The sequence below is a fragment of the Garra rufa genome, chromosome 20, assembly GCF_049309525.1.
Source record: "Garra rufa chromosome 20, GarRuf1.0, whole genome shotgun sequence".
Classification (NCBI taxonomy): Eukaryota; Metazoa; Chordata; class Actinopteri; order Cypriniformes; family Cyprinidae; genus Garra; species Garra rufa.
Window position 1 is genome coordinate 37,801,645 of NC_133380.1, and position 19,448 is coordinate 37,821,092.

Below are 19,448 nucleotides of genomic sequence, written 5' to 3' on the forward strand. Positions count from 1 at the left end.
CCTTGTCAATTGAGGAAAAACACTGCAAAACAATCAATACAATGTTTACAGAATGACACACATACACATGATGATTGCAGCCAAACATGACAGCAGAGAGTAAACCAAGTATCAGCACATGAACAAATATTCTGTCCTAATGCAGTATTTCCATACTCACTGCCTTTTTCTCTGGCGTGCCACCTGGGGATGTCCCTGACAGACGCTTTTCCCGGTTCACCAGTTTACTGTTGGGCTCCTTTAGGGCCCTCTTCAGCTCATTGATGCTGGCTTGGTGCTTCAATAGAACATCTTCTGATTTGTTTAGAAACTACAAACAGAACCAGAGAAAGAACAGCAATGATCAGGAAATTATCTAGTAGGATTGTAGGCATTTATATTTCCATTCATGTTTAAAGAGTTATGAGGCTAGTCTTTTGATCCGTTTAATAATGCTTGAGATGTGAGTATAGACTGAATAAATACTCTATACATATGAATGAATAGACTATTGTGATAGAATCAGATGGAAATACCATATGTCTACCATATCCACGTAGAGTACCGTGGTATTTACATAATACTCAAATGTACTCATAGGCATACAACCAAGGTATGTGTCAAAAAATGATTTATTATCATGTTCATTGAAGCATGGTACAACTGTTTGATATTTTGTTGTTAGTAATGTACTTCACTGCAGAATGTATAAGTTCTTCTTTGGATAATTAGACATGAATTAACACAAAAAATATAAGAATGGGTGGAATAACTAATATTCTACATCACAGTTCAATGAAGCCAACATACTGATCCCTTTTAAAATGTGTTATGATGATATTGACTTGATTATCTATTCATATATCATAGTGATGCACTTGTCCTTCATTGTTTGTGCTATGGATGTGAATGACAGCTCAAATTATGAGGTTTATTTGGGAGATATGTGCTATAATTTTTATAAGAACTATTTTTTGCTAACAGAGTAAACGTTCTACAGATTACAGATGTTGTGAAGACTGGGAGGGATATGGCCCTAAAGAAAGGCCAAAAGAGCTGTCAGAGGACATCCTTGACTCATCTCTCATCTTCGAGTATCTGCCCTTCTCCTCTCTTAACATCACTGCAAAGTCTTGCCAGTCCTCACAGTCTGCATTTCTAAATGTTTTCTCTTGTTGGGTTTTCTGGAATTTGACATGTGCCCTGCATTTTGGAATTACCCTCTCTGCCTTGTGTTTTGGACTTGTTAGCCTTGCACAACCATTTTCTTGATTAAACTTTGAAATAGTGGTTCAGTGGTTCAGTCCTGACCTTAACCCTATTAAAATTCTTTAGGATGTGCTGGAATCGACTTTACAGAATGGTTTGACTCTTCCACTGTCAATACAAAATCTTGGTTAAAATGAATGTTCATGATGGAAATAAATCCTGTAATGTTACATGATGTTGTTAAAACAATGCCACAATTAATGCACAATATATAATCTTGGTATTGTTATTCTGAAATATGGACATGAGTACACAGGTAGGGCTCATAGTGTCTGAGAAATGGTGTCTAGAACACGCTTGGGGAGGTTTGCAGCCTCCCATCGAGAGGCCACAGATGCAGAGTCCACAGCTCGGGTTGGGGGAGCCATATTCATTACCGCAGGAAGTAGGGGCGCTGAGGGTGCTGCAGCACCCCCTGGCTCGGAGCTAAAGAAAAAAATGGGTGTGCTGGGGGTGTGGTGCTAAAAATAAATAAATTTAAAACTTGTAACAAAAAAAGAACTAAAACTAATTTTATTAATTCGAATATTCATTGAAATTCATTGGAAAAAAATACAATGACAATAATTGACGCATGACGTCACCGCATCCGTCATTGAAGATTAAAAATACACCAGTCAACATGGTGCAAAAACGCATTTACAAAAAAAAAAAAAAATAGACTGAGCCTTGAGCTGGCAGATCAGTCGGATAAGGAAGCAGACCTGGAGCTTATGACTGTGTAAGTAATTTCAAATTTTTGATTTCATAAACTTTTAAGATAGTCAGCAGCAACTATGTCGCATTCTCATGTTTTTTGTTAATAAAATTTTGTAAAGCAAATAAAATGGATTTCCACTTTTAAAACATAGATTGTGGTTCATTATTATTAAAACAGACCAGTCATAAAGTAGTACAATGGAAAATTCGCATTTATCAAACATCTAACTCTTATTAACAAAATAAAGAAGACGAACGCTTATTGCGTTGTAGGCCTACCCCAAATAAATAAGGTTTCCCTTTTTTAAAACAAATGCTTAATTTGTGATTCATTGTTATTTTTTTATGAAAACACAGCAACGATAAAGACCAGCTCATTTATTTTAAACGAAGAAATTAAACGTTCATGAACAATAGTTCTCTTGCGCTTTTGGATCCGCCACCAGTCATTTCGCATCATTTTCGTCACGTGACTTATAACTTTGCATTATTGTCCCGTTTGCCTGAGAGAGGAGGTTCTGGGAATGGGCAATGGGGCTGCTACAAGCAGCTGAGACAGCTATGAGAACCAATGCTGGTTCCTCGAGAGTGGGGCAACCCACAAGATCAGGGCTATCAAGAAGAAAGTGTGAAGGAGGAGGTTGGGCCAGTTGTGGGCCAACGCATCGCCGTCCTTCGAATAGTAAATTGGGCAATGAGAGCTGTCTGCTAAGGCGAAGAGGTCTACCTCTGCCCAGCCAAAGGTTTTCCAGAACCTTTGAACCAACTGCGGATGGAGCATCCACTCCTCTGAGGGGACATTGCTCCGAGACAGCGTGTCTGCTACTCGGTTCAATCTGCCCGATATGTGCGTTGCTCTCAGCAAACGTAAGTTGAGCTGAGCCCATTCTAGGAGAGGCTCTACCAGAATAAGTAGAGCCCTCCCTGGTGATTTATGGAATACACCATAAACATACTGTCCAAGCTGACCAGAACATGGTTTCCTCTCAGGTTCTGGCAGGAAGACCTGAAGGCCCCGACACGCTGCCAGCATCTCCAGGCAGTTGATGTGTAGCTTTTCCACTGCTTTCAACCAAAGCCGTGTTGGAAGCATTCTGTCAAGACAACCTTTCTCCTGCAGACTATTCTCAGGGCCATGCCCTGTACCATCCATTGAGTGTTCTTTCAGGAGCCCAGAGCTGTTACACAGGCCTAGTCCACCTTGATGCGTAGCCTTCTGAGACACTCTTCATGGCATGGAAACTACGGTTTTAGCCAGAGCACAGGCCGGTTTTTGCCAAGAGACCACATACTTAAAAGTGTCAGAGTGTCAGGGACAGTCCGAAGGGAAGGACTGTGTATTGCTAAGCCATTTCCTCAAAGGCAAATCTCAAGAATCATCTGTGATGGGGGGCTATCTGGATGTGAAAACAAGCATCTTTCAGGTCCAGAGAACAGAACCAGTACCCTGGGTGTGTTTTCGAGAGGATCTGCTTCAATGTAGTCATCCTGAATGGCCGTTTAATGAGGGCATGGTTCAGGCATCTGAGATAGATTATGAGCCTCAGGCCACTATCTTTTGAGGACAAAGAATTAATGGCTTTAGAAGCCTGACTCGCTCTTAACTGGAGGAACTGTTTACTCGGCTTCTTTTGTCAGCAAATTCATCAGCTCGGAATGCAGGATGTATGCTCTGAACCAAGGTAGGGACATTGCCGCTAAATGCAGGGGTCTTCAGTCAGTCTATCCCCAAAAAACAGTCTGACACTTTAGGGATGGCCTGCCAGGCCTCGGCCCACGTGACAATGGGTTGGATTAATTACAGTGAATGGTCGCTGTCCAGGAACAAGGCACTCGTGAGAAATGTTTTTATTTTTTTGCACGCTATAACAGCGGATAGTTGCTTGGGTGCTTGAGCGGGCCCAGAGTTCACAAAAGACACACTGCCTTCAGCACCAGGAACTAAACGGAGTGACTAGAGGTATAAAAGAGGCCATTTAGGGGTGGTCCTTAGCCCCCTCCTCTTCCTGTCTCACAGATCAGGATGACTCCAGCGGCACTGGGTCCAACACTAACTTGGGCTGGGGTTCCTGGCGCTTCGGAAATAGGTAGCATCTGGTCGAGGCTCAGGGTTGACTGGCTGGGAGGTGGCAGCAGTGGCAGGTCCAGGCTTGAGTGACAGAAATTGCGTGGTATTTGCAACAACAATAAATTTGCTTTTTCAAATAGGCTCTTTTAGATCACCAGATAGTGGCAGGGGATAAGAGACCGCAGCTGCTTGCAGATGCCAAATAGCTGAGAGCATTGAGTCAGCCGAGCAGGAGGTCTAATCAACTGCGAGGCTGTTTTACAGCGAAGGCTTCTTGTTTCATAGATCTTGCAAGTCGTCAGTGAAATAGAAGAAAAGACAACCATGTCCTGAGGTTACCTGCATAATTTTGGCACAGTGCCACCTAGTGGTCAGGAGATATGAAAGATGGCATAATCAATCTTAAGCTGTTTTTCTGCAATGGTTTGGCATACTGGCACCAAACTATGTGTTGTGTCGCTTTGCTTATAAACACACTGGGTGCCCTGAGAGTGAGAATAGTGTGAGTCTTGTCTTTACTTGTTTGAGAAATATTCCATTCTGTAGCCAAACAAATGTATCTTGCACTGTATCAGAATAAATTATATAGCACAATGTCTGGTTTATTAATTTCTGTAGCAGATTTATGTCATAATAACCAGTTCTACACAGAAACATGTTCAACAGAAGAACCTTAAGGAAGAGATACCTCCTGCTTGCGTAGAGGGGTTGACTCCTTCAATTGTAGATGACAGGTAGATGAAAGCAGCAGAGATGAAGAGATAAACAGGAACAAGGTTGATGTTAGTTACAGACAAGTTAGGAAAGTTCAGTAAACACAAGAGTGAGACCTTGTACAAGAGCAACAACAGAAAAGGATTAAATAAGCTAGAACAAACCATTCACATGACCACTGTGCATCAAAAGACGTTGATAGTGTGAAGTAGATTAAGGCAGCAGAATTTTGCTTTTAGTAAACTGCAAATGTTAGCGTTTAGGAAAAAATGTGTCTTTGGTATCATTGTTTGAGATTTTCAACTCAGTATACAGGGGTCTTAACATTCTACATATACACACAAATCATAATGGTCACGCACAAACTAGAACATTTCCGTTTTTTATTTGCATTGGTACTATTGCAACTGATATTTATAGACATAGATTTAAAAGATGTAGTCTCTATAGAACTTGTCCTATAAAAAAATTTACACTATAATTGATTTATCTTTGATGATAACCATATTTTGTAATGGGCTTGTATGTGGGTTCAGGTAAACTCAAAAATGGCACTTTACAAGGCTTAATCAATGAGCAACACGTCACCTGGGTATGACTATAAGAATATATGACTTGACCTAAAGAAGGCCAAATGCATGTAATCCCACATGCTCAGTTCCCCTGTCGCTGTTTGCTGTGTGTGTGTGGGCCTGTTCCAAATGTTACATGTGCCCGTTCATTTATAATATATATATATTATATATATTAAATATATAGGCATAACAATGAATTTTCAACAAAAAAAAAAAAAACGCTTTTTTATTCTTGTCAAATAGGAAGATGCATGTTTATTATTTTATAAGGATGAAATCTTTTGGGTTGAACGATATTCGCTACAAATAATAGTATAGTTTTAGCCTATTATTTTGAGACATGCATTTTACTATATCATAATCATAATAATATATTTCTATTAAAATTTCTTTGTATTTGTCGTGAAGTTATTTCAAATAATATGGCGAAAAACTCTCTCGAAGATGCTCTGGAGATAAAGTTCATAAAGTGCAACGCAAATGCAGAAATCACTGTGAGGCTGATTTTTGGGCTACTTTTATCATGTACGGTACTGTGGCGCCCATACATTACATTGTATGGGTCAAAAATACTGTTTTTTATACAAAGATAAGAATAACTGAAACTAAGGGCTATAAATACACAGGCTATATTAGAACTAAACAAGGAACAGGTGAACATAATCAGTTACTATAAAAACAAATTATGACAGGGAAACAGGAAATAAATGGGAAATGAGAAAACAGGAAAATATCAAATTAATATAAAAATAAGAGCAAAAAACAATGTAACAGCAGTGTTGAAGAAAGGGTGAGAGAAGAAAGTTTGTGAAAAGTCAGTCAATGTCAAATGTCAATGTCAACGGTAAAAGCGGCATTTGGATGTTTTTATAAGTAATTCACATTGTTGTAAAAAGGCACTGAGGAGCAAAGCAGAGTGTTTTGCAGCCTTGTACTTGAAAGCAAAAAATTACCCCAAAATAATATCTTTTAGTTACTGATGGTTACCTATTTTGATTTTGAAGTTAATCTATAATTAGGGATTTGCAGGCAGGTAAAATTGGAGATTTGTGAAATTTCTTAGGAATTTGTGATTTCTCATGAAATAGTAATGTACTACCTTAATGTCCCTTTTCCTTGTAGGGGTTGTAACAGTCTCTTCACTGTTGCTATGCTCTTGATCCTGTTCCTGGTCTTGATCCAGACTGAGGTCGGGATCAGCTTCATCTCCAGACAGAAACTGTGGTTGCTCACTCTCACTCTTCTGAGAAAGACCATCATGAATTTCACCCAGCATGGACACCGGCTGACAAAACTCTGTTTGACACACAACAGCAGAATGTTCAGGGATTTACTTAGAACTGATACAGAACTGAATTCTATCCGTGCATTGGAAGTTGTTTTAAGATAATCAGTAGTGTAATACTGTGGCATCACAAAAAAAAAAATCATATTCCTTTTGAGTTTCCAGTAAAATATCAATAAAATATTATCAGTAAATTTATTATCACTAAATTTATATTATTTGCTTTCTTAATATACGTTATGTGATACATTGTAAATTATATACTGTAAATTATATACTGTTGTTTATAGCCAACTATCTGAACCTAAATTCCATCGATTAATGACTCTACAACTGCTGGAAATGGACATGATGACATCATTTATTAATTAAGGTAAACATGCACAGTACCAAGCCTATCACTAAGGACTATCATTGACTGGCTCATTGACTGACTTGATGTATTGTGACATATTTCAGAGAGAAACCGCTTTTAGAATGTGAAAAATGATAGGGCAGGACAGGACAGGACTTGACTTTATTTGTTGTTATATAGTAAATGTATCAAATCAATGGGGTGGGTAGGAAGCTTAGTGAATGAGACCTGAGGAGCAGAAAATGCAACTCTTATCTCTAATTGTGGCTGTGTGTGTTTTGGGTTTTATATGACGAATGGTTAGACCTACCACAGAAATAGCAATAAATGTAAAAATAAAACACTACAATATTCACTGTATATATTAAATATAGATGATTCTTATTAAGTTGCTAAACTGCTTCAATCAAGAGCAGTGAGTGATTTTCTCTTTTTCTTTTGTTGTTTGATTATGACGCAGTCTGCGGCAGTAGGTTTACGTTGCTGTCGCTTTAAGACCGGACGCACAAATCGTATACAAACCCGACTGCATTTACATGAATAATCTCCAAGACGGTGCATTTTGACATTACTTTTCGTGTAAGTGTGTAGCAATAACATGCAAAAGAGAACTTAATTCAGCACTAGCACGCTGACTAAGAGGCGCTTTCGGTGAGCACACTTTGGGTGTGTATATGCACAGAAACCTGCGGGTTTTCAAGTACTGGCAAGACTTTTAAACACCTGTGAATACTAAATCTAAATTTCGCAATAATGCATCGAGTCAGTAAAAACTGTCCCTGGACTCGGCTTTTCCAAGTAAAAATGCATCCGAGTCTGTGACAAGTCAGAGTTTGGTAAAAATTTTACTCAAGTCCGAGTACAAGTTCAAGTACCCCAACTCTACATCTCCGTCGTTTGAACCACATTAGTTCAACAATGTTCAACTTCTGCTATTTAACTGATTAAAGATCTAAAAATTGCAGCTATATTGAACATGGCACCTAATGACTAATTAAAAAAATTTTTTTGTTCCCTGTCATTTTGCTTTATTTGATGTTTGATTCATCGTGGGTTCCCTCTTACATCATACTCCCTCAGGCATTTATGCACATGCGCACTATTCAAAAACGGTGCTTATAGAGGACGGACACAAAAATGCATATATTCAAACGCATTTATATTTAGATTGAATTTTATTTAGATTGAATGGAAGATTGTACTGCATGTTAGCTTGCTTATTGTGCCCAAGAGCATAAATTAAGTCCATATGACTTACTAACAAGAAACTATGGTTCTAACCACTGGTCGAGAGCTGGAGTTCAAAGCTGTTTGCGAATGTTCGTTTGAACTATGGTGCTTCAGATCAATGCTTCAGCAGTCTAACAGCGCTTGTCAATGTCAGAAATAATTGAGCTTAATCAAATAAAAGTAGACAGGGCCTACTGTTCACAGAACCAAAGCAAACTGTGATAGGAAGTGTCAGTTTAACGTTGAAAGAGAGCAAGATAAGATGGAAGCTGCAAATCTACATCAATAGAAATGTTAAATGGCCAACAGCTATATCCTCTGATGAACTATTTGACTTTTTTCCTCAAATATGGCCATTTTGAGAGAGAGAGGGAGAGAGAGAGTTGTGTGTGTGAATAACCTGTGTCTGTGTCTCTCTCTACAAATTATGAAGCTGTTGCTTCATCAATATTGATTAGTATTGAAGTTTCTGAGCTCCTGAATGTTTCTGTGTTTGGGCAGTGTGCGAGTGATTGAGTAGGGTCACATTGTAAATATGTTATTCAGATTTGAGTCTAATTTAAACATTATAATAAAGAAACCTTTGAAAAGTTTAAAAAACAATTTATGAAAAAAAGGCTTTATAAACTTTTTGCCTTATAAACAAATTCAAATATTTATCTGAACATTTAAAAATGCTAAAATACTGTATAAATACAGCATGCCTTTAAAAAAAGAGGAGGGAGGGGTTGGCACAGTGGTTAAGTTGGTCAGAAATCACTCGCCCCTAGAAATGCCAAAGTTTTGGTCCAGTGCAGTTCTGCATGCTTAAAGGTTGTATCAGCGATTTCTAGCCTAAAACATAAAGTGTCAATTTCAGCTGACCTTTCTTCACGATCCGCTCGCTGCCTGCCCCATAAATTGTCTGTGAAAAAACCGCGTCTCTCTGGTCAGCCTAGGGTCCGAGATATGCCAAAAAAACAATCGGCACTACTAACCTTTCCACACATAAACAAACAGTGCTCCAACCAATCACCGTCAGGGGTTTGGTGTTGTGGACTTTCCTACTGGTGCTGGGATGTGAGGGAGGCGGAGCGAAAGTCCACAACACCAAACCCCTGACGCTGATTGGTTGGAACACTGTTTGTTTATCTGTGGAAAGGTTGGTAGTGCCGATTGTTTTTTTGGCATATCTCGGACCCTAGGCTGACCAGAGAGACGCGTTTTTTTCACAGACAATTTATGGGGCAGGCAGCGAGTGGATCGTGAAGAAAGGTCAGCTGAAATTGACACTTTATGTTTTAGGCTAGAAATCGCTGATACAACCTTTAAGAATCATCTAATAACAAACTAAATGCAAATGCAATGTAAATAAGAGAATTGTTGTGTAGTGTATAGAGATTCATTGATTACATTGATTAACGGAACTGATGGGATTGTGAGATTGTGGTGAACTAAGATGGCTTTCTAGGCTATAATTGTTTTTCAGGCCATATACATGTCGCAAAGTTTTCAGAATGACACCTGCAATGAATCAACACAGTTGCTCCTTTGTTGTTAAAGAAAAAGTAAAACAATGGTATAATGAGCACAGTTGAACTCTTAATACAACAGGCTGGAAAATGGAGCACAGATAGACGAAAACAAGACTAGGGGTAATTTGCATTGCATAAAAGGATAGTACTACAAAATGGCCTTAGAAACTGCTATGCTGGTTGGCTGGTCTTAGCTGGTTTAAGCTGGAAGTAGCTGGTCACCCAGCCTGGCAAGGCTGGTCAGGAAGGTTTTAGCTGGTGGTCTCCCAGCCTGACCAAATAAGAGCAGCCTGGCCGAGCTGGGAAAGTGGCCAAAACCCCTCTAAAACCAGGCGGGTTGACCAGCTAAAACCAGCCAACCAGCCTAGGCTGGTTTTAGCAGTTTTTTTTCCAGCAGGGAAATTAACAAAAAAATAAATTATTCAGGTTCGGACACTGCCCAACAGCACAGCAGCAATGACTTCTTGTCAAATATCTTTGAAATTTCTTACAATATTGACGATATAAGACAAAAATGCTCTTACCTCCATCTAGACTACGGGAAAGAAGGTATCTCTTGCTAGTGGACCGCACAAAGTGGGGAGCAGGCCGATCGATCAGAGCGCTGGCCTGCCGTGTCTGGGCCTGAGTCCTCCCACTGTATCTGAACTTTGAACCCATCACCAAAAAGCCCTTTGGTGGTGGCTCAGGAGACACTAGCCTAAAACAGACCAGTACAGGAAAATATGATTGGTTTAGTGATAATAACTTCATTAATGATCTGCATCAGAAAGTACTAAAAAGACAACCCCCTGTAATAATAAAAAGCTACACAGTGGTTGATAGGTAATTGTCTCAAATCAGCCCACCACAAAATCTTGCTGGTATTCTGGTCTTTATAATATCAAACCTGGAGTAACAGAGGATATGGAGGCATTCAATCTAAGATCCCTTATTAATCTTAACCATACCTAAACTTTCTCATATATTTAAAAAGGGCAGTATGACTATCAAGACACAGCCACACTAGACTCTACAGTATTTACTCAAATTCTCGATTGAGTCCATTTATATCATGTAAATGTGGGAGACAAGAAACAAAAACATATTCAATAGTGTCACAGCTTTAGGCATTGTGAGGATGGTCAGATACAAATGACTGAAGGTCATAAAAGCTAAATTCATAACACAATGTTGACTCAGTTTGTCACTAAGAAACATGAAGCAAAACAATGGCTGTCAAAAATGCTGAAACAATGCTGATAAAAAAATAAAATAAATAAAATTAGTCCAACAAGTTTACCTGAAAAAGGTGTGGTGTTCAATGCAAACCTTCCAAAGCCTTTTGGCAGCTCTGTGGTTAGAAAGCTTGAAGCCAATGGTGCTCTCAAATAGCTCGTACTGTTGTGTAAAAAAAGGAAGGAACAAATCAGATAGCTCACTGTCATGATCGGGTCACTTCTATTATATGTGGTGACAGTATCCTGACACCCATGTTGGGGTAATTCTCCTTGGCTGTATGCTTTTCTCTTTTATAATGGACAGTAGGGTCTAAATCCTGAAACTTCTGTCTATTTTGGATCCTGTGTCGGGATCCAGGTGCTTATATCTTAAGTTGTTTCTTTTGTTGTGAGAACATAGCATTTGTTACTGGTTTCTTTGTCATGTGCTCTTGCCCATCTGGTGTGTCTGTTTGAGTACATGGCTTATGATTGTGTTCGTTTGCCATGCATTCATGTCATGTTTGGTGTGAACACTTGGCTTCTGTCATGTTTGTTTCTATTTACCATATGCTCTTCTATAGTCACAAAAGTGAGTACACCCCTCACATTTCAGCAACCATTTTACTGTAGTATATCTTCTCAAGGGACAATACTAATGAAATTAAACTTGGATATATTTTAGAGTAGTCAATGTGCAACTTGTATAGCAGTTTAGATTTATTTTCCCCTGAAAATTACTCAACATACAGTCATTATTGTCAAAATAGATGGCAACAACAGTGAGTACACCCTAAGTGAACTTGTCAAAAGTGTCAATATATTGTGATAGCGCCATTGTTAACTGGCACTGCCTTAATCATCCTGGGCATGGAACTGACCAGAGCTGCACAGGTTGTTGCTGGGATCCTCTTCCAGTCCTCACAGAGCTGCTGGACGTTATATACATGGTGCTTCTCTACCTTACGCTTGAGGATACCCCACAGGTGCTTAAAAGGGTTCAGGTCTGGAGACATACTTGGCCACCCCATCACCTTTACCTTCAGCTTCCTCAGCAAGGCAGTTGTCATCTTGGTGCTGTTGTTTGGGATCGTTATCATGTTGGAAAACTGTGTTTGGCCTAGTTTCTGGAGGAAAGGCATCATGTTCTACCTCAGATTATACAGTACATAATGGTATCCATGTTTCCCTCAATGAAATGCAGCTCCCCAGTACCAGCAGCACTCATGCAGCCCCAGACCATGATGCTACCTCCACCATGATGACTGTAGACAAGACACAATTTTCACCAGGGCATTGCCACACATGCTGGACATCATCTCATCACCCCACAGGACATGGTTCCAGTAATTCATGCTCTTGGACAGGTTGTCTTCATCAAAATGTTTGTGGGCTTTCTTGTGAGCCAGCTTCAGATGAGGCTTCCTTCTGGGATGACGCCTATGCAAACGACTTGTTGCAGTGTGCGGCGTATGGTCTGAGCACTGACAAGCTGACCTTCTACTTCTGCAACCTTTAAAGCAATGCTGGCGGCACTCATGCATCTGTTTTTTGAAGCCATGTTCTGCACCTGACGCACAGAACGAGTGCTCAACTTCGTTGATCGACCCTTGCAAGGCCTGTTCTGAATGGAACCCATCTTGGAAATCCTCTGTATGACCCTGACCACTGTAGGGTAACTTGGTTTCAGGGTGTTACTGAACCTCTAATAGCCTTGGCCATCTTTGTGGAGAGCAACAATTCTAATTCTCAAATCCTCAGAGAGTTATTTGCCATGAAATGCCATGTTGAACATCTAGTGGTCAGTATGAGAGAATTGCACTTAAAGCACCTAATTTTAACTGCTCCAATACAAGATACACAACTTTGTATGGTCCTGTCAAGCAGACAAAAACATAAACATGATGAATAGGACATGTGGCTTTGCATGGTTAAACAACATACTGCAGTTATCACTTAGGGTGTACTCACTTTTGTTGCCAGCTATTGTTAAGTCATTTTCAGAGAACAGTAAATCTATGCTGCTAAGCTGTTTGTAAAACTGATCCTTAAACTTGAGAGGTATTGACTGAACTAACTGCATTGGGGACCTGCATAGGCTAGATTCAGTGGCAAAATGGTTAGACTGGGAGTTCAAACCACTAATTAAGCTGCAGGGTCAAGGACTTTGTTATCAGTTAATTTCACCTTTTTCAATTAGGTTCAAGCAACTGTTGCAAAAATATTTATTTTTTTCAAGCAAAAAAATTTTTTGGCAGTAATTGAAAATCTCAGGGTCACCAATAGTTAATTCTATGACCAAACTGTGTTCAGTGTGTTCAAGCAACTATGCGCCAGGTAAATCAGCCTGAGACAGCAATTAAAATTGCAGATGGCAGTGGAAGTTCTGCAGGGGATCCACTAAGAAAGTGAAATTGAAGAACATCAAATGACCAATTTTCAAATGCTTTCACATTAAAATCTCAATTTATATTTTGAGTGTGTGTGTGTGTGTTTGTTTTGTGCTATTTAATGCTTTTAGCAATATGCCACTGTTTTTCAAGAGACTGATACTTTTGTAAAAATGTTCATGGTTTAGCACTAAGATTCTCTGAAAGATCTGATTACCTCTCCAGGGCGGATCTTGATGTAGAAATTACTCCTTTTGTAGGAGATCTTGAGGATCTTTGGCCAGGCAAATCGATTAATTCTCAGTCTGTCACGGTAAATCAATAGACCATTTGCACACACGCCCAGCATGATATCGATCCCTTCTGAATCCTGCCTCAGAAAGAATGGATGATTATTAAAATCACAGTCAGCTAAATTACACAACTTCCACTACAAGAAGGTTGCCTAAAAATGTTAGTGAACATTTTTTACAAGACATTTAAAGGGACACAAAAATGGAAATTCAGTCATTAATAACTCACCCACAGATGTTCCAAACCTGTGAGACCTTTGGAACATTTTTTACGAAATCCAAGAGCTTTCTGACCCTGCATAGACAGCAACGCAACTACCATGTTCAAGGCCCAGAAAGGTAGTAAGGACATCTTTAAAATAGCCCATAGTGACATCAGTGGTTCAACCTTAATTTTATGAAGCTATGAGAATACTTTTTGTTGGAAAGAAAACAATAATGATAAAAAATTATGACTTTTTTGAACAATGTGTTGTAGTACTCTCGTGAACATGTGGCAGAGACTGACATGGAAGAGAAGAAATTGTTTATGTTATTTTTGTTTTCTTTGCACACAAAGAAGTATTCTAGGTAGTTGCATTGTCTACATGTATGCAGGATTTAATTTAGGAAAAAAATGATCTTAATTTGTGTCCAAAGGTGAACGAACGTCTTATTTGTTTGGAAAGACATGAGGTTGAGTGATCAATGACACAATTTTCATTTTTGGGTGAACTGTGCCTTTAAATGTTGAGTGTATGATTTCTACATTCATTAGTGGTACTAATTACAAACTACTTGCTGTTGTAGTGTCTACAGTCGTGGCCAAAAGTTTTGAGAATTACATAAATATTGGAAATTGGAAAAGTTGCTGCTTAAGTTTTTATTATAGCAATTTGCATATACTCCAGAATGTTATGAAGAGCGATCAGATGAATTGCATAGTCCTTCTTTGCCATGAAAATTAACTTAATCCCGAAAAAAACTTTCCACTGCATTTCATTGCTGTCATTAAAGGACCTGCTGAGATCATTTCAGTAATCGTCTTGTTAACTCAGGTGAGAATGTTGACGAGCACAAGGCTGGAGATCAGTATGTCAGGCTGATTGGGTTAGAATGGCAGACTTGACATGTTAAAAGGAGGGTGATGCTTGAAATCATTGTTCTTCCATTCTTAACCATGGTGACCTGCAAAGAAACGCGTGCAGCCATCATTGCGTTGTATAAAAATGGCTTCATAGGCAAGGATATTGTGGCTACTAAGATTGCACCTAAATCAACAAATTATAGGATCATCAAGAACTTCAACGAAAGAGGTTCAATTCTTGTTAAGAAGGATTCAGAAAAGTCCAGCAAGTCCAGCAAGTGCCAGGATGGTCTCCTAAAGAGGATTCAGCTGCGGGATCGGAGTGCCACCAGTGCAGAGCTTGCTCAGGAATGGCAGCAGGCAGGTGTGAGCGCATCTGCACACACAGTGAGGTGAAGACTTTTGGAAGATGGCCTGGTGTCAAGAAGGGCAGCAAATAAGCCACTTCTCTCCAAAAAAAAAAAAACATCAGGGACAGATTGATCTTCTGCAATAAGTATGGCGAATGGACTGCTGAGGACTGGGGCAAAGTCATATTCTCCGATGAAGCCTCTTTCCGATTGTTTGGGGCATCTGGAAAAAGGCTTGTCCGGAGAAGAAAAGGTAAGCGCTACCATCAGTCCTGTGTCATGCCAACAGTAAAGCATCCTGAGACCATTCATGTGTGGGGTTGCTTCTCATCCAAGGGAGTGGGCTCACTCACAATTTTGCCCAAAACACAGCCATTAATAAAGAACGGTACCAAAACACCCTCCAACAGCAACTTCTTCCAACAATCCAACAACAGTTTGGTGAAGAACAATGCATTTTCCAGCACGATGGAGCACCGTGCCATAAGGCAAAAGTGATAACTAAGTGGCTCGGGGGCCAAAACGGTGAAATTTTGGGTCCATGGCCTGGAAACTCCCCAGATCTTATCCCATTGAGAACTTGTGGTCAATCCTCAAGAGACGGGTGGACAAACAAAAACCCACTAATTCTGACAAACTCCAAGAAGTGATTATGAAAGAATGGGTTGCTATCAGTCAGGATTTGGCCCAGAAGTTGATTGAGAGCATGCCCAGTCGAATTGCAGAGGTCCTGAAAAAGAAGGGCCAACACTGCAAATACTGACTCTTTGCATAAATGTCATGTAATTGTCGATAAAAGCCTTTGAAACGTATGAAGTGCTTGTAATTATATTTCAGTACATCACAGAAACAACTGAAACAAAAGATCTAAAAGCAGTTTAGCAGCAAACTTTGTGAAAACTAATATTTGTTTCATTCTCAAAACTTTTGGCCACGACTGTATAGCAGTAGTAGTCAAAATTGTACCAGCTGATTTTTACAATATGTACCTTAGCATGATGCAGGTCGACACCATACATGGACAGTTTCTTTGCATTTTCCAAGAAGTTCATTTCCGCCTCAGCAGGTGTCATTCCCCTGAGAAACAGGAACAAAATAACCATTATAGCCATTCTGGTTATCCAAAGGTGTTATAACAACTGCTCTTCATGAAAAGGTTGACTCATCACAGGGAGAGTCTAATTGTATTGTTCGAGTCTAATTGTATTGTTCCCTTTTACACAGTAATACCAAACAAAACACAAACTGTTGATTCTTATAAACTCAAACTAAATAGCCCAAACAATGAAATTCCACAAATAGCCTCGTTGGCCGCAACACACCAATCCTTTAGTCCATAGAAACAAAAAGCAATGATAAAGATATTATTTATCAGTCTGTTAACTTAGTCCTTTTCTGCTTTGGGGTCGATAGCAATCTGAAAATCCACATGAAAAAATCAAATGTCCCCAAACAGAGAAAAGGTATAATCTGCTGGTTTAAGGCCAGACAAAAAAGAAAAGAAAAAGAAAACATGTTGTCCTTCATCCAAAATAAAAAGGTTCTCAGAATATAGTCCAAATATATCCCAGACCAAAGCGTACACTTAAAAAACAGCTCATAAATCAAATACACAATGCCTCTATTCTCAGAGATCATTTTGGATCATTGCTTTGGAGTTAAGGTAACAAAAGCATGCCAACCAAACACATTTCAAAATGTCCGCCCTTCCCCTCTTATAGGCAAGCCCATCAAAATGAAATACAAATATTTGTTAACATTTGGTAACATAATACATCTCATCCACTGTCCAAACTGCTTTTAATACGTATGGTCACAGGAATGGTGGAGCCTATCTCAGTGCACATTATATACTGGTTGTAAAATCAATATAATCTGTAAAATAATCTCTTTTTGCATTAAACAAGTACTGTAAAATCTCTCCGTAAGAAATTCTCTCTGTAATATCTTTCTCAGACCTGTAAGTTCTATGTAGCTCCATCACCCTCTCCTCCAGTTCTCGAGTTTGGTTGGGGGCAAAGTGGAAGTCACTAACGTAGTCTGAACCATGGTCATCTTGGTCAAAATCTCCCAGCTCCGCCTGCACGGTGTAGGAGCCCAGCAGAGCATGTGTGACAAAGGAACAGGGTAGACGGCCAGACAGGATGTCATTTCGCAGCTGCAAACACAGGTAGTACCTGGAACAGAGAATATCTCCTGAAAGTATAGGTTTTGTCATATTTATATATATTATTTTCATTGTTAAAGTCCCCCTGAAATCAAAATTAAAGTTTTTTGGCTTTTAGTATGAATATATTAGCCTTAAGGTTATCTATAAGCTAGTGTGCTGCAAAACAAAGACAAAATTCGCTTTTACAAGATATGGGCATTCAAAACTTACAGTCTCGTCACCTCCGCCAATATGAATCAAGGATTTTGATGATATCACCGTGCACTTCAGCTTCTAATCAAACGTTCTGTCCAATCAAATGCTCTCTAGAGTCCGTAATGTCCCGCCCCCTACACAGAGACGCATTAACCCGGAGCAGATCATATGCGCTCATATGTACGGTCGGCATGTATTAAACTACACAGCCTCAGCATGATTATGATCACTATTTCGTTTTAGCAAGAGTTTCATATTGAATCTGTGGGGTGATTTATTAGTCTGTGGCTGTCACAAGCTTACAAATGCGGCTTTACCGAGCTCAACGGCTCTGGCTCGAGCAGATATTAATGGAACGCTATTGGCTATTCAACATTAGTGGGCGGGGCTCGGCGATATGTTTTTGTTTCAGTTAAAAGTACGTCACCACATTGAATAACGCTGCGTGTATCAAGGCACTTCAGCGGACCTTTAATGCTTGACCTATAGAAAAGCTGAGGGGCCTTCGGAATGACATACTATCAAAATACATTTAATTGCACAGCATGCAAATTGTCTAGAAATTTAAATTAAAAATACAAAAAATAACTGGGAAAAAAAGTCACTTTTGTGATGGCAATGTCAGTCAGAATGCCAGATAATATGTCATGTAATTATCATGTTGGCTTGGCTGATTATGTTGTCCCCTGTCATTGTGTTGCTGTTGTAACGTAAATTAGAGAATTAGTAGTCAGAAATGTTTAGTATAATGTTTAAATAATTGTTTTTTAACATTTAAATTTCAGTCTATTCTTCCTGTTTACCAGCCACTCACTTTCTTGTCTTTCAATAAATGGATAAATTCACGTTGCAAATCAGACAGGCTCTACTAAATGGTAGCGCACATATAGCCTCTAAACTAAGCCATTAACTGTGATCATTATGAACTTGTTTAAAACACAAAATACATTTACTAGCATATATTTGTGTATCTGAATAGCTACAGCTTTGCCGTGAATAATTAGGCATGCCTCATTTCTTAAACTTGCTGAACGGTGTGGTGCAAGACGTGTTCAGTTAAGGCTTGTGCCAAACTCGTAAACTCGACATATTAACTCAACCTCTAGAATTATTAAACTATTAAAATATTAACATTTTATTTTGAATGTAGAATAACAAAGACAGTGCTGCGCCATGAATATAACTATCATTGCGCTCGTTTCCATGACAGCATAAAATTTGAACAATTTGTTATCAAAAGGATTTGTTGAATAAATAGCATATATAAGAAATTAACATTTTGTATTAACGTATCAATTACCAGAAATGTTTTTTTAAAAACTGTAAATAATACCCAATAATCATGTCAGTAAAGCTATGTCTATTCCAGTAGGTGGTGTTGAAAGTCTGTATTACGTATTAGCATGTTATTAAATATTTGATCTAACTGATTCATTAAAATCACTGAATCGTTAACAAATGAAACAGTGGACTTAAAATACATTATTTGTTCAGTTAGGCCTATATTCGTTCAGAAACAATAATTAATTCCTCAATGAAACATGACTAATTATCATATATTTTATAATTATACCTACTATAGACTATTATTGTAGTAATAAATACAGAGACACTAATTTAGGCAAACAGCACTAATGACTTGTTTTGGACTTAAAGCTTAAAGTTGAAGACTTGCAACTCGACTTAGATTTGGCCTTCTTGGCTTGTGACTTGAAAGCAAAGACTCGAGACTTACTTATGACTTGCAAAACAATGACTTGGTCCCACCTCTGACCCCTTAGTAAAGATATTGCTAAAATCCATGTTATGGTAAATGTGCACGTTTGTCTCTGTGCAATTTCTAAATGCAATTTGCATTATTTCTAAAATATTGTATGGTAGGGGTTACACACTGCAGCTTCATGCCTGTTCTTTGAGTTGGTCAATCCCCGGTTTCACCTTGGGCCCCACTCTACCTATGTATCCCCAGGGATACCGACTTGAACAGGGTGTTGCTATCAAGGGTCTGTTGTGACAGTTCCTTCAGCGAGCTCATGCAGAGCAAGTGGTAGCCCCTGGGTGGCAGGCCAAGACCTAGCTACTATCCTAGGCGCTTGG

At 39.1% G+C, this 19,448-nt stretch overlaps 1 protein-coding gene across 1 annotated transcript in view; it reads right to left on the reverse strand.

Annotated features, from left to right (window-relative positions):
• Positions 1–19,448, reverse strand: part of LOC141294223 (band 4.1-like protein 1) — a 90,874-nt gene that overhangs the window by 22,482 nt on the left and 48,944 nt on the right. Inside the window, exons 8-14 of the mRNA XM_073826304.1 lie at positions 16,945–17,163; positions 15,976–16,063; positions 13,495–13,647; positions 10,971–11,068; positions 10,213–10,388; positions 6,404–6,600; positions 161–310 (exon numbers count right to left, since the gene is read on the reverse strand). Coding sequence (XP_073682405.1) covers positions 161–310; positions 6,404–6,600; positions 10,213–10,388; positions 10,971–11,068; positions 13,495–13,647; positions 15,976–16,063; positions 16,945–17,163 — 1,081 coding nt within the window. The remainder of the gene's footprint in view (positions 1–160; positions 311–6,403; positions 6,601–10,212; positions 10,389–10,970; positions 11,069–13,494; positions 13,648–15,975; positions 16,064–16,944; positions 17,164–19,448) is intronic.